Here is a 16660-nt window from a genome sequence, read left to right on the forward strand (position 1 = left end):
GCATATGAAATTTTCTCATTCTCAAATTTCACCATCAAAAAACACTGAATACCTTTTCTTTAATTTTACCTCATTTTCTTAGAAAGCATTTATACCAAATCTTAACAGTGATCATGACTGAGTAATGGAAGTGTGGTTAATTATATTCCTTACCTTATGAAACTATTTTAATAGAAAAAAAAACTATTATAATGAAAAAAGCCTCTATGGAAAGGTTTTAAATGCATACAACACAGATTGAGAAAAGACCCTGCTTATAAGGTAATAATCTAGGTATCTAAAAAGATATTCCGAGGGTGCCTGGGTGGCTCAGTCAACTGAGTATCTGCTTTTGGCTTAGGTCATGATTTCTGGGTCCTAGAGGGGACCCATGAAGGGCTCCCTCCTCAGCAGGGAGTCTGCTTCTTCCTCTCCCTCTGTCCTTCCTCCCCACTATTAGAGAGAGCTATTTACCTCTAATAAAAAAAATAAAATCTTTAATTTATATGCCACGGTTTAAAAAAAGATATTCTCATGAATCTTAAAATAGGGTCTTTTCTAAGTGTTCACAAGCTTTAAAGCAGTTTCTGGAATTGCATATTACATCAACATTAAAAACTAAGAAATGGGGATCCCTGGGTGGCGCAGCGGTTTGGCGCCTGCCTTTGGCGCCTGTCCTTCGACGTGGGACTCGATCCCGGGTCTCAGGGCGCGATCCTGGAGACCCGGGATCGAATCCCACGTCAGGCTCCCGGTGCATGGAGCCTGCTTCTCCCTCTGCCTGTGTCTCTGCCTCTCTCTCTCCCTGTGTGACTATCATAAATAAATAAATAAAAATTAAAAAAATAAAAATAAATAAAAACTAATAAATGCTTGAAAAACTGCAGACATGGGAACTAAATGCAGTGTGGGATTCTCAACTGGATCACAGACCAGAAAAAAGGGCATCAGTGGGAAATCTTACACAATGTGAAAGGGTCTGTAGGATTACTGAAGATTATGCGACCTATATTAATTTCCTTGTTTTGAGAATTGCAGTATGACTATCTAAGCTGCTAACATGAAGGGAAGATGGGTGAAGAGAACTGTTTTTGCCATTTTTCTGTAAGTCTAAAATTACTTAAAAATAAAAAGTTAAAACAGAAAAACCTGAACCTGTCAAGACAACTCACTCAAGATTCCCAGTCTGCCATACAATAAATAACCACTATTTTTAATTTATAAACTAACAGAAGGATGATGGGTGGACAAGTATAAAAAAAACTAAAGTATGAACCAAATATAGCTATAAGTTAATAGTGATATGGAACAAGGTTTCTGAAAGTTAGAGAATTCTATGATTAAATACTCACACTTTGGTTGCCATTTATTAACTTTTAAGCAAAAGTAAATTTCAGATGTGATTTATGAAGTCAGATACATTGTGTACAATTAAGTTGAGGTTCTTAAAAATTAATCTAATCCAGGGTCATTCTTAATTAGAAATTTCTCATAAAAGCATGATGTTCCTAGGCTATGAATGGATACAGTCATGTTTATAAATTTCCTTAAAGATTAATTTTTTGCAGGAAAAAGCCCACTATTTTACAGTTACCTTACAACATGAAAATAAAAATGACACATGCAAAAAGTACCTTCAGCATAAGCAGCTAAAGAAAATATAAACTGGACAAAATTTCAGAATTGTATCAAAAATCATACTTCAAAGGACAACACCAAGAAAGTAAAACAATAATCTTACAAAATACTTGCAAATCATATACATCAAAAAGGTCTAATATTTAGAATATACAAAGAACTCTTAACAATTCAACAATGAAAGGACAAATAACCCAGTTAAAAAATAGACAGGATTTGAATAATACATTTCTCAAAAGATCTACAACAGCTAACATACACATGAAAAAGGATTCTGTATCATTAGTCATCAGGGAAATGTTAAGTCAAAACCACAATAAAGTATTGTTTGACACCAACTAGGATGGCTATAATAAAAAGGTAATGATTGTTTGTGAGGCCATAGAAACTAGAACCCTCATACATTGCTGGTAAAAATATAAAATGGTACAGCCACTCTAGAAAAGTCTGGCAGTTGCTCAAAACATAACAGCAACTTGACTTCTACATGTTTATTACCCAAGAGAAGTGAAAATGTCCACACAAAGATGTGTACATAAATGATCAGTGTTCCTAATAGCCAAAAAATGGAAACAACGCAAATGTACACCAATTGATGAATGCATAAAAAGTAGTATATGAATACAACAACATTATTTGGCAACAAAAAGGAATGAAGTACTGACACATGCCACAACATGGATGAACTTGGAAAATATTGTGCAAAGTGAAAAAGGCGAATCCTCAAGCAGCTTTATGTTATATAGCATTCCCTTTGCATGAAATGTCCAAAATGGATATATCCACAGAGAAGACAAAATAGTAGTTTAGGATAGCCTAGGCCCAAGAATTTGGAAGGAAATGCAAAGTGACCACTAAATAAGAGTTTCTTTTGGGATTGATGATTGAACAACTCTGACTATAATAAAAACCACCAAAAAACAAAAACAAAAAACCACCGAATTACTCACTTTAAAGGGCAAATAGTCTGGTATATGAACTGTATCTTAATAAACTGTTATTAAACTACTTGCATACAAAAGAAGAATTACCTTCAAAAGTATTTCAGCTAAAGAACCAATCATATGCAGGGCTCCATCTTTTTTCCGAGGATCAGCATTTGGTTCTGTAAGAATCTGGTAGCAAAATCCCATTGTCTTTTGCAGTACCTAGATTTTTTTAAAAAGAAAAGTTAAACTTTATTGGATTTACCAATAATCCTTAACAACAAAAAGACAAAATGACTCACTTGGCTAACATTAAAAGCTGAGTGTGTATCTGAACAAATTTTAGATACTAAAGCTAAAGTTCCCTACCTCTTTCCTTTTGCTACAAGCTGTAAACAAAAGTGTCTGGGCAGCAGTGGTAGGAGAGATGAAATCTTCAAACACATCTAGAGAATAAATTTAAAATTAACATGAAAACCAGTATTTCAATTTCTTCAACAAATATTTTCACATAATTTACAAATGGTGCTCTGTAAAAAGCAAAACCTTAAAATTTTGCTAAACGTTCAATGCAAGGTATAAAAATCAACCCAGGTGTGGGGGGGGGTGGGGGTGACTGGGTGATGGGACTGAGGAGGGCACTTGATGGGATGAGCACTGGGTGTTATGGTATATGTTGGCAAACTGAACTCCAATAAAAAATACAAAATACAAAAATAAAAATAAACATGAAAAAAAACAACCCAGGTTCCTATATAATTTTGCAATAGCCTAATTTCATGTCTTTTCAGTACAAATTTTAGACCATTAATTTTTCATAACAATTACTTTTCTTTCATATGTGAGAATTTTCACAACATGGATACAAAAGTTACATCTACTACAAATACAACAGATTGTGGTAGGAAGGACTAATACTCAATGTTAGCCAAATTACAATTCTTTAGTTTTATGTAAGACTCCTTGTGACTCCAGCTTCTAATATGTGTCTTCTCAATTCCCACACATTTGATGACTCACATGGGATCCAAAAGTATCAACACTTAGTGTAAGGTGTAATCTTAAATTTCTAACAATTTTGGCATGTGCCAGAAGCACATCCAATCATTAAAACTTAGTAATACTACTATTTGTGGCTGCTAAAAATGATTATCACTATCAAATGCCATAACTAATGAACAGACCCAAGAAGTTTACAAAATGGATAAACTGCATTAAAACAACAAAGATTTTTCAGTACCAAAGGTAAGGCCTTAATACTTCCCTATGTATACTATATATAAACTTAGCTACTGATACATTTTGTTTCTAAGAAACTGAAAATTTACCAAACTTCATGCGTATATATTCATAAGGATCTTCTTGCCAAAGTTCTTCATCAGCATCTGTATAGCACATCAGTGGAAAAATAACATCTTGGATAATGCCCTGCAATTTAGAAGAAAGTAACCTTAAGTCAGCCTTCAATTTTGGTTAAGTGCTAAAACAAAAGCAACCCTAGAATATGTATTTTAAAGCTTAATGTATCAAACTTTAGTAATGATTCTCAGATCAACTATCAAGGTACATACTATTACTCTTGGTGAAACAAGTAATTATAAAATAAGATATAAGTGTATGTAGGTAACAATTAAGTATTCTGAGAAATATATTATGAAATTTTAGTCCATCAATCCTATAGTTCTAAATAAAGCAAGTAAACTAATCATAGAAATAGCACATATATGAATTATCCTCAAAACTAATCTTTGTTTCTTCCAAATTACATGGACTAAAATGTTACAATCATAAGCCAGCACTAAGAATTTAAAGGCAAATTTTGAGTTTTAGATTAAAAGGTAATTTGAATATTCACAAAATAGTTTAAGTTTATGCCAAGGTATTTTCTCATTTTCCTATTATACTCTCAAAGCTATTAGACTAAGTAATAGAAGTCAACGAAATATGCATTTTTCAACCTTTATGATCATTAATGTTATTTCCATTTCATTTTCCAGAAAAAATATTTCAGATAGAAAAGTATTACTTGTATATGAGGCTTCAGATTCTTCCAGGTGAGGGCATGAGAAACTCCTTGATTAATATAATTTAATGTCTGTTGTAAAACTCGAGGAGCCATATATTGTTTCTCCTTGTACTGATATAATACCTTCAATAAAACCTTTGAAAAAAATACTTGATCAAAAACCAAGTTAAACAGAAATTTAACTTTATAAGCCAGCAAAAACACCTGACACATTAATACCCAGATCATCATCCTAAAATAACCATATTCTATTAAAAAGAAAGTAATTTTTTAAATTATGTATTAGACAACCATATTTATTCCCAGGTATTCAAAAAAACAAGCTGAATTAATATTATATGTCAAAGGACTAGTTTCTGATTTAGTATAAAAAAAGAAAACCATAGGTTACTTACTGAACATACCAAAATTTACCTCCCAGAAAAACTTTACCCAAACCACTTACCTATTTAATGTCTGCCAAGAGATCTAATTCTACATGGTATTTCAGAAGAGCAGTTGTCAAGATCTGGCCCACAGACCTCCTGGAGGGTCTGTGAGGTCAAAACTATTTTCATAAGGCTAAGATGTTACTTGCCCTTTTTACTATTTTGACGTCTGCATCAATGGTGGCAAAACTTCTCGTGCCTAACATGAATCAAGGAGTGGCACCAAAGTATACCCGCAGTTATATATTCTTTACAACCATATTAACTGCAAAACAACCCTTCCTTAAGAAACACCCTTAACAAATCAGAAATATAAGTATTATTAAATGCGGAGTATACATGTAGCACTTCTGCTACATACCAAAGTACAATGGTTGGAGGAAAAGCTGAAATAGTAGCTTTTCCCATCAAACGCTATCATATACTTAGAAAGAGTAACTGACAAATTATGGTTATATAGACTTGTGTATATAGCATATTTTTCCTCAAAATTGAATAAAATGAGCCTATCACTTCACGGAAAATAACCAACAGTTTGTTACTGGTATTAAAATTTGAGATTTCATTTTTTTTAAAGATTTTACTTATTTATTCATGAGAAACAGAGAGAGAGAAGAGAGAGAGAGAGAGGCAGAGACACAAGCAGAGGGAAAAGCAGGCTCCACGCAGGGAGCCTGACGTGGGACTCGATCCCAGGTCTCCAGGATCACACCCCGGGGTGCAGCTGGCGCTAAACCGCTGCGCCACCAGGGCTGCCCAAAATTTGAGATTTTAAACAAAAATTAGAATTCTCAAAATCTTAGATGTAAAGACTTAGCTCCACTTAACTAACTTTCCAATATTTAAAGATATTTCTAATGACATCAGTGGTATATTAGTAAATGTGATTTCCTTTTTAAATTGCATAATGAGGGGCACCTGGGTGGCTCAGTCAGTTAAAGCCTTCAACTCTTGATTTCTGCTCAGGTCATGATCTCAGGATTATGAGAATGAGCCCCAGGGTGGGTTTCACACCCAGTAAGGAATCTGCTTCCCTCCTCCCTCTCCCTCTGCTTGTGCTCTCTCTCTCTCTCTCTCAAATAAACAAATACACCTTTTTAAAAATAAAATAAAATTGCAGAATTAAATGCATTAACATTTGGAAAAACTTCATTAACTTAATTTCCAAATGACTAGCTATTACAAAATCATGAATGGATAAAAGATCCATTCAAAGTGCAATACAGGGATGCCTGAGTGGCTCAGTGGTTGAGCATCTGCCTCTGGCTCAGGGCATGATCCCAGGGATCTGGGATCAAGTCCTGCATGGGGCTCCCTGCATGGAGCCTGCTTCTCTCTCTGCCAATGTCTCTGCCTCTCTCTCTCTCTCTCATAAATAAATAAAATCTTTTTTTTAAAAAAGTGCAATACAGATCAACAGTTTTAACAATAAAAAAATGCTTGTTACAAACTCTACACTGCAATTAACCTTTAAGAAACTACCACTACTGAATGGCTCAGATAGTACAACATGCAATTTGACTCTTGGGGTCATGAGTTCAAGCTCCACGGTTGGGTAGAGAATTTACTTAAAAAAAAAGGAAAAAAGAAAAGAGAAGAAAAGAAAAGAAACTATCATCACATTTGATATGATATCAAAGAATTTCCACAAATTTTTTTTTTGAATTTCCACAATTATGTGAAAAATATATTAAAACAGCCTCTGGGGGAAAAAAAAACAGCCTCTGATTTTCCAACTTCTCTGAGGCTACATGGTGTGTATTTATATTCACCAAAATAAATTAAAACCGACTGAATACATAAGTAGATGAATATAACTGCCTTTATTAAGCCATACAAAATATTAATAAGAAAGTTTTAACAATGCCACTCCCTTTTGTTAAAAACTTTTCATTTTGGGAAGCAGTTATTTTTAAAAAATGTATTTTTGTGTTAATATATAATAGGTTGGAAGCTTGCTGAGGTTCTCAAAAATTTAAGAGAATAAGGAAGACGTAAGACCAAAAATGGAAATGCTACAAGGTTCAAAATGTTAAAGAATGATACATGCAATCGTTGGGTACCAATGAACCAGAAAAAAAAGAGAAATTAACCTAATAATGCCATTTTTCAATTTAGAATAATTCTTAGACTTACTTGCTGGACACCAACAGCAAATGCCTTCAGAAATACTTCAGCAAATTCATTATACTCCTTGGAAACATTGCCAGGGCTTCCATATCTAAAAGAACATTAAAAAGCCCACTGTTTCTTTATAATGCTTTATATATCAACACTTACAAAACAGTTTGAAAAAAATAAATCATCTTATACTGGGAGAAGCTTACCTTTCAAAAAGCCTTGCTAAGATATGTAAAGCCCACTTTTTACATTTCCACCATGGTAACTCTGGTCTGTCATCTTCTTCAACCTGAAGTGTTTCCTTTAAAGAGATATTTATTTAATGATAGGAAGATATTATATAATCTAAGAGGAACAGCAGGAGGTGAGAAGAGTCTCACAAAAAGTATTCCCCCAATGTTAGCCTTTTGTAATAAAAGGCTAGATTTGGAAAAATACTAACTCTTATTTAAATGTAGGAGGCACTTTCACCTGCTTCACTACTTGGTTACAAAGGATATGTTTTTTTTTTTTTTTTTTGGATATGCTTTTAAAATTGCTTGCTCTTATATAGAGCAAGCTCAAACAAACATTTTAGTCAAAAATCCAAATAATGAAAAGTCAAGGTCATGGAAAGTAGATGAATCAAAATGAGCATAGTTCAAATCAAAAGGGCATGAGAAACACCATTTCAGAAATCTAGTTTTAGAAATATTAGTATAAACACACAAGAATAGACAGATGAAAACATTTATTTAAAAACCATAGTAAAAAACTACCAAGAACCTAAATGTTCACTAATAAGGAGATGCTTAATTATGGAACATCTATAAAAGACTACTATAGATCACTAAAAGAATGGATTGGACCCTTACATACTCACCTATGATATCCCAACATATTTTTAATTTACAACAAGAAACTTAAGACTGTGGAGCAACCACAAACTAAAACTAAATGTGAGAGCAATGGTACAACCACTTTGGAAATCACTTTAGAAGTTATTTATAAAGTTAAACATATACATATACTTTGATCCACTCCTGCTCTTTGGTGTTTACTCAAGAAAAATGAAAATATGTGATCACAAAAAGATTTGTGAAAGAACATTCATAGCAGCTTGATTTGTACTACTAAAAGCCTGGAACTACCCAGCTTTCCATCAGCTTATGAATGGATAAATAAATTGTAGCATATCCGCATAAGAAAATACTACTTGGTAATAAAAACTACAACACAACATGAGGAGAGCACTGGTACATAAGGAACAGACTAGTATATCAAAACATGAATAATATACCTCACAAATATATCACGCAAAAAGAAGGTAAATACAAAAAATTACTTTTAAGATCTAGAATAGGCAAAACTAATCTGTGGTGCTAGAAATGAGAATGGTGATAGTAGGAATGACTAAAACTAGCCACCAGCAAATATTCTAGGTGATGATTACGGATACATATAATTGAAAATTCATTGGACTATTTATAGCACGTGCATGTTTATAAATTATACCCAAAAACTACAGTATATGAATGAAAATTTGTGAATTTTATTTGGTACCTACTAAATGCGTCCAGAAAAATATACACCAAACTAATTTCCTACGGAGTGGAAGAAATGTTCTATTCATTTATTCTGCACTGTTTTTGTTTGTTTTTTAAAAGTAGGCTCCACAACCAGTACAGAGCCCGAATTCACAACCTCAAGATAAAAATTGAGAGCCATGATCAGGAGTCTCACTTGATCAGACACAATCAACCAACTGAGCCACCCAGGTGCCCATACATTGTTTTTCGTTTTAAATAAAATTTAAGGGCAGGGTGGGTGGCTCAGCGGTTTAGTGCTGCCTTCAGCCCAGGGTGTGGTCCTGGGGCCCCGGGATGGAGTCCCACATCAGGCTCCCTGCATGGAATGGAGCCTGCTTCTCCCTCTGCCTGTGTCTCTGCCTCTCTCTCTCCATGTCTCTCATGAATAAATAAAAAAAAAAAAAATCCCATTCATAAATAAATAAATGAGTGAATGAATGAATGAATGAATGAATAAATAAATAAATAAATAAATAAATAAATAAATAAATAAATAAATAAAATTAAGCAGCAAATCACAAAACAGGAGGTTGGTCTCACTTATGCAACAAAATTATTTTGGATAAATTATATAACCCTTCTATATCTGTATTTAAAATAAATTCAGAGGGGACGGGGGAAAAATGAAAAAAATTTAAAAATGAATTCAGTGCCTTCTAGAAAACTAGATTATCAAGAAAAATTGCAGTTAAAAATTTAAACTTTAAACAAATTTAAAAATTGAGACTAAATTAAAAAAACACAGCTGGATGATTCTGCATGTACTAAAACCCACTTTGAAAAGGTGAATTTTTAGGGCATATGGGTTATCTCTCTAATAAAAGTGTTACTTAAAGGCAGCCCGGGTGGCTCAGTGGTTTAGCGCCGCCTTCAGCCCAGGGCATGATCCTGGAGACCCAGGATTGAGTCCCACGTCAGGCTCCCTGCATGTAGCCTGCTTCTCCCTCTGCCTGTGTCTCTGCTTCTCTCTCTCTCTGTCTCTCATGAATAAATAAATAAAATCTTTTATTTTTAAGTGTTATTTAAAAAAACAAGTAATGCAACTAACCACAAAGTCTTCTGACAAATTATTAGGCTAAAATCTAGCTCCGAGTGCTTTTATTTTTTATCATTATTTTTATTTTTTTTTATTATTTTTATTTTTAAGATTATTTTTAGACACACACACACACACACACACACACACACACACGCAGAGACACTGGCAGAGGAAGAAGCAGGCTCCATGCAGGGAGCCCAACCCAGGACTGGATGATCCCCAGTCTCCAAGATCACACCCTGGGCTGAAGGCAGTGCTAAACCCGAGCCACCCTGGATGCCCTTTGAGTCCTTTTTAAAAAAATACATAAATAATACGTAACATTGTATCCATTTCAGATGTATAACATAATGATTTGATATACATATACAATGTGAAATAATTACCACAGTAAATTTAAGAAGGCAGTCAAAACTTCAGTTATAAATCAGTTCTGGAGATAAAATGTTCAGCATAGTGACTGTAGTTAACAATACTGTACCATATACTTGAACGTTGCTAACAGAGTAGATCTTATAAATTCTCATCATGGAGCACCTAGGTGACTCAGTCGTTAAGCCTCCGACTATTCATTTTGACTCAGGTCATGATCTCAGGGTCCTTGGGATTGAGCCTCACATGGGCATCCACACTGAGTGGACAGTCTGTTTGAAGATTCTCTCTTCCTCTCCCTCTACCCCTTCCCCTGCTCACACACCCACACTCTTTCTCTAAACTAAATGAAGCTTAAAAAAAAAAATCCTCATCATAAGAAGAAAAGAATTTTGAGGTGATATATGTTACCAACTCTTAATTAAGAACTGAGGGGTAGGGACGCCTGGGTGGCTCAGTGGTTGAGCACCTGCCTTTAACTCAGGTAGTGATCCCGGGGTGTTGGGATCGAGTCCCGTATCAGGTTCTCGGCAGAGAGACTGCTTCTCCCTCTGCCTGTCTCTGTCTCTCTCTGTGTGTCTCTCATGAATAAATAAATAAAATCCTTAAAAATAATAAAAATAAAAAATAAGTCTATAAAAAATAACGATAAAATAAAATAAATAAATAAAAACTGAGGGGTAGCCCGGGTGGTTCAGCGGTTTAGCGCCACCTTTAGCCCAGGGTATGATCCTGGAGACCCGGGATCGAGTCCGTCAGGCTCCCTGCATGGAGCCTGCTTCTCCCTCTGCCTGTGTCTGTGCCTCTCTCTCTCTGTGTGTGTCTCTCATTAATAAATAAATAAAATCTTAAAAAAAAAAAAAAACAACAAAACAACAAATTCCTACCCTAACAAACTGAAACATAAATGTAAAAAGTTTAAAAACAAAAAATTAAAAACTGAGAAGGTAAGATGTGGTGCCTGGCTGGCTCAGGTGGAAAAGTATGCGACTCCTGATCTCAGGGTCATGAGTTTGAGCCCCATGTTGGGGGTAGAGATTACTTAAATAAATAAAACTTAAAAGAAATTTTTATTTTCTTTAATTACATTTTTTCCTTCTTTTTAAAGATTTGTTTATTTATTTATTCATGATAGACACAGAAAGAGAGAGAGAGAGAGAGAGAGAGAGAGGCAGAGACACAGGAGGAGGGAGAAGCAGGCTCCATGCCGGAAGCCTGACGTGGGACTCGATCCCGGGACTCCAGGATCGCGCCCTGGCCCAAAGGCAGGCGCCAAACCGCTGAGCCACCCAGGGATCCCCTAAAAGAAATTTTTAAATAACATATGTTCATTATACTGGGTGGCTCAGTCAGTTGAGCAACTGCCTTCACTCAATTCATGATCTCAGGACCAGCTTCTGGCTCTCTGCTCAGTGGGGAGTCTGCTTCTCCCACTCCTTCCTGCTCATGTGCTCTCTCTCTCAAATAAATAAAATCTTTATAAATTACGAATTGAGAAGTTAAGAAACAGAAGCATTAAAATAAAGACAGATAAAAGTACCTAAACAATAGTATATGAAATAAGCCTTCACAATTTTTTAAATTTTTATTTATTTTATGATAGTCACAAAGAGAGAGAGAGAGAGAGAGAGAGAGAGAGAGAGAGAGAGAGAGAGGCAGAGACACAGGCAGAGGGAGAAGCAGGCTCCATGCACCGGGAGCCCGACGTGGGATTCGATCCAGGGTCTCCAGAATTGTGCCCTGGGCCAAAGGCAGGCGCCAAACTGCTGCGCCACCCAGGGATCCCAAGCCTTCACAATTTTTTACTTAGTATTGCATATATGTAAACAAATGTTTTATCTAGAATAATTTGCATCATAAATTACAGAAACTCATTAATCAGTTAAAATTCTCAAAAGATAATTAGATATTCTAGTAATATAAGAACACACAGAGACTTACATTAGGCACATCTCTGTTCACAACAGTCTTTAAAATTTCTATCCATTCTGTCAGGTTCTGTTGGTTTATCAGCTCCAGTGGTAGTGTATACTAAATGAAAATCAAAAATTGATACTTTAAAATCCTTACAAATGAAAATCCCACTTCCTTTAATTCTTCAGAAAACCTACAATAAGTATTTCATTCAATCCATATTTCCTATTTTTGGCACATAAGCAAATTTCTTATCTGGCTGATTTGGTCAGTTATCTACAATGGAGAACTGTAGCACTGACAGTGGACTTCCTTGTCTTACTCCTGAATTATCAGGAATATGTCTTATATTTACCCTACAAGTGATATTGTAGATTTCTAGTGAGTGCCTTATCAAATGAAGAAAATCTCTAGTTCAAGACTCTTTGTTTTTAAATGGGAATGGTTTATAAATTTTATCAAATGCTTTATCTGGCATCCTTAAAAATGATTACAGGTTTTTTTTTTTTTTTTCATATAAGAGTTAAATCACAGGAACTGATCTCTTACCATTGATTCACTCTTACATTCTTTGGATAAATCCTCTCTTAATAGGCTCATAAAATCAATATTCTATTTAGGATTTCAGGATATCTATTTTCACAAGTGACTGTATTTGATATCAAGGAATGCTAGTGTCAAATAACTTATTAACTTAAAAGTTATCTTACCAATTCGAAAACAAATGAGAACAATATAGATCTTGTATACCCAAATCAGTTTTAAAAATTCTGTAAGAAGCCAATGGAATGGCATTAAAATGCCCTTTGGTTAACACTGGGAGAGAACTGTCCTTCCTGATCCAGCAAAGACATGCAAAATCCAACCAAACAACAGTGAGTCAGTTACAATCTTAGTAGAAGCAAAGACACAGGTAGGTTGTTTGTTTATTTATTTATTATTATTATTTTGGGGGGCGGGCCTACAGGTCTCTTTAAATGAGAAAGGGTTTGAACTGAACCAAAGGTTCCAGTAGATGAGATTAATCCTTCTGTGGCTACTGGCACAAAAAGAACTAGAATTTTAAACCTGATCAAAAACTGTTTCATATAATTACATCCCACTGAGAATATATACACAACCATTTCCTTACTGGATATCTTTTATCCCAGGAAGATTTACAATATGTAAAAATGAAGAACCCAGTCAAATGTGCCAATCAAGCCCATAGAATTAGTATTTTTGTGCTAAACTTAGAAACAGGTTTTGTAATTATGGGGACAATCTATATATATTTAACACATCAGGTTCATGCTAGATATAAACTATAATTTCAGTAACTGGTTTTCAAACTTGTGAATCCTTAAGGTGAAAGACAAAAATTTTTTAGTAATTTTGTAAATAGTGTCGGATGGTTTAAGAGAACTGGCCAATTATAATTTAAGATTTACTGGAATTGTTTGTGTTTAGGGAAGTGTGCTTGGTTAGACCTTTAATGTACTTATAATTTTGGCAATTTATATTTGACTAGCAAATCATCCATTTAATCTAGATTTTCAAATGAAATCATTATTATGACACAGGACTCCTTTGTGATAGACTTATATTTAAAAACTACTTTATAAAAATTACCTGAACAAGAGCATAGAAGATCTTGAAAATCTGTTTCTGAATGAGGACAGACTGATCAGATTGATCAGAAAGAAGCTGGATAAAACGGTCCTTTAGAACTGGCAGGAAATGCTGCATGGCTGCTACCAATGGACTCCGTTCCTCTGGTTTCTTGTACCTTTGGGTAGGAATACAAACTAATTCTGTGAGAATTTATTTCACAATTTTATTTGTATGTGTGAGATACAAAATTAAACTGTTTGTTCACACAAATATAAGCAAATACTTCCTAAGCAACTTTAGAGTCCTAGAACAGAAAAAGAAAAAAATTATATGAAACCAAATCACAAGCAAAAGCAAATTAAGAAAAACCTCAACTAATAGTAAAATACTTAAAATTTTCTGAGCACCTTGAAGGCTCCATTAGTATCCTTACTTCCACAGTTTGAGGAAACTGAAACACAGAGGAATATCTTTCCCAGCATACTCATCTAGGTATGAACCTCAGTCTAGATCCAAGGTCTGCTCTCTTTAACCACTTCACTATACAGTCACTAACTGTAAAGACTGATACAACTGAGGAGCTACAGTGACTTGGCTTTTAAATATTAGTAGTTGATGGATATAAAATCGATTATATATTACCATCCTTAAGTTATTTACATACCAAAAGCATTAAGGCAGAAGTTGCACCTATAAAGCAGAAAATATTGTACTTCTAAAAGCACTATAGACAGGAAACTCTTTTGTAACCTATATGGCAATAAAACCTGACTTTAACAAGCTATTTATGATCTTCATTTATACCATATAGAATGGATATTCACATATTTTGTAGCAGATATATGTCTGACTACTGGGTGCTGGTTCACTTATATGAACCTTGCTGTCTTTCTAAAATCCAAAAAATCAAAAAAAAAAAAAAAAAAAAAAACAGAAAACAAAAAACAAAAAATCCTGAATTCTGAAATCACATTTACTTCAAGGATGTTGGTAAAGAACTGCTGACCTAAGTAAGAAATTTCTGCTTATAGATTTCTTAGCATTTTAACAGTATTGTTTATTTTAACAGTCTATTGGCTTATTTATTTTTAAAATTAAACTGTACTTGAGGGATGCCTGGGTGGCCCAGCAGTTGAGTGTCTACCTTTGGCTCAGGGCATGATCCCAGTCCAGGGATCGAGTCCCACATCAGGCTCCCTGGGAGTAGCCTGCCTCTCCCTCTGCCTGTGTCTCTCATGAATAAATAAATAAAATCTTAAAAAAAAAAAAAACTGTACTTCAATTAAAAAAACACTGTGTCCGGTGCCTGGGTGGCTCAGTCAGTTGAGCATCTCCCTTTGGCTGAGGTCTTGGGCTCCCTGCTCAGTGGGAAGTCTGCTTCTCTACCCCCCCCAACCCCCGCTCATGCTCTCTCTCAAATAAAGAAATAAAGTATTTTTAAAAAATAAAAAACACGGGATCCCTGGGTGGCACAGCGGTTTAGCGCCTGCCTTTGGCCCAGGGCGCGATCCTGGAGACCCAGGATCGAATCCCACGTCGGGTTCCTGGTGCATGGAGCCTGCTTCTCCCTCTGCCTATGTCTCTGCCTCTCTCTCTCTCTCTCTCTCTGTGGGACTATCATAAATAAAAAACAAACAAACAAACAAACAAATAAAAAACACTGCTTCAACTATGCTTAAGTGAAAAAAATTTTAAACAACTGAATTAACAGATTAGAACTATAGGAAAGATACCACAGCCTCCGTTATTAAGGAGTCAATAAGCAGAATAGCTTTGCAAAATACAGAGTAATGGTTAAATCATTATTCTAAAAAACACAATTTATCTTTTTAGATATTAATCTAAACTGCTTTTTAATTGGTTTTTCCTACCAGACTCCAGTTTTATCTACTGGTAACCTTCCTGAAGGAGGAAAATGTGTTTAAGAATGGAGTATCTGGGACAATCCTCCTGGGTCCCCTCCTTCTTCAGGAGCTTTGTACTCCATATCATTCAATACATTTTATTATTGCTCAATAAACTACTTTGCTGCCCACAAAAAAAAAAAAAAAAGAATTATCTGAACGCATTTTTAAAAGGTAAAGATAGGGATCCCTGGGTGGCGCAGCAGTTTGGCGCCTGCCTTTGGCCCAGGGCACGATCCTGAAGACCCGGGATCGAGTCCCACGTCGGGCTCCCTGCATGGAGCCTGCTTCTCCCTCTGCCTGTGTCTCTGCCTCTCTCTCTCTCTCTCTCTCTGTATGACTATCATAAATAAATAAAAAATTTATTTTAAAAAAATAAATAAAAATAAAAGGTAAAGATAAGAGGTGCCTGGCTGGCTTAATTGGTTAAGCATCTGACTCTTGATTTCAGCTCACTCATGTTCTCAGGGTCCTAATATATGGAGACCCAAGTCTGGCTCCACATTCAGCAAGGAGTCTGAGATTGTCTCCCTCCCCCTCTGCCCCTCCTGTTCTCTCTCTCTCTCTCTCTCTCTCTCTCTCTCTCTCTCTCTCTCTCACACACACACACACACACACACTCTCTCTCTCAAATAAATAAAATCTTTTTTTAAAGGGTAAAGGTAGAAAAGCTAGATTCCTTTTCCTTACTAGATGAAATTAGAACCAAAGTAAATTGCCAAGAATAAAAAAACACCAAGATAAATGTTTTCACTGATGAGTAAGACTATTAAACAATTAACTGACATTTTTAAATTGTTTTAATGTGCTGAGAAATCACACCTAGCATATATTTTAAGACACCTGTACAGTTCTGAGTCAATAAAAACAATAACAATTTACAAAAGGAAATCATTTTGAGCCTCCAATCTGATTATACAAACTATAGTAATTATAGACAATGTTTCACTTTAACAATAAAGGTAGAACTATTTATGTGCTTCTCTCCATTTATCAAACCCAGATGATCATCAACATTAAGAGGGTTTGAGTACCCATTCCATTTTATACACTCTTCTTTCCTACCTCCTTCTCTACATTGAGGAGAGGACTAGAAATTAGGTGGTACTAGTTGCTTATCTAAGCTAATTGGCAAATAAAAGTAATTATAGT

The 16660-nt window shown here is 35.0% G+C and overlaps 1 protein-coding gene across 1 annotated transcript in view; it reads right to left on the bottom strand.

Annotated features, from left to right (window-relative positions):
* The window catches only part of IPO7 (importin 7), a 58198-nt gene that overhangs the window by 17468 nt on the left and 24070 nt on the right, over positions 1 to 16660 (bottom strand). Inside the window, exons 5-12 of the mRNA XM_055317782.1 lie at positions 13623 to 13779; positions 12039 to 12128; positions 7325 to 7419; positions 7134 to 7218; positions 4570 to 4704; positions 3872 to 3971; positions 2913 to 2989; positions 2649 to 2765 (exon numbers count right to left, since the gene is read on the bottom strand). Coding sequence (XP_055173757.1) covers positions 2649 to 2765; positions 2913 to 2989; positions 3872 to 3971; positions 4570 to 4704; positions 7134 to 7218; positions 7325 to 7419; positions 12039 to 12128; positions 13623 to 13779 — 856 coding nt within the window. The remainder of the gene's footprint in view (positions 1 to 2648; positions 2766 to 2912; positions 2990 to 3871; positions 3972 to 4569; positions 4705 to 7133; positions 7219 to 7324; positions 7420 to 12038; positions 12129 to 13622; positions 13780 to 16660) is intronic.

This window comes from Nyctereutes procyonoides, unplaced genomic scaffold (genome assembly GCF_905146905.1).
Source record: "Nyctereutes procyonoides isolate TBG_1078 unplaced genomic scaffold, NYPRO_anot_genome, whole genome shotgun sequence".
Classification (NCBI taxonomy): domain Eukaryota; kingdom Metazoa; phylum Chordata; class Mammalia; order Carnivora; family Canidae; genus Nyctereutes; species Nyctereutes procyonoides.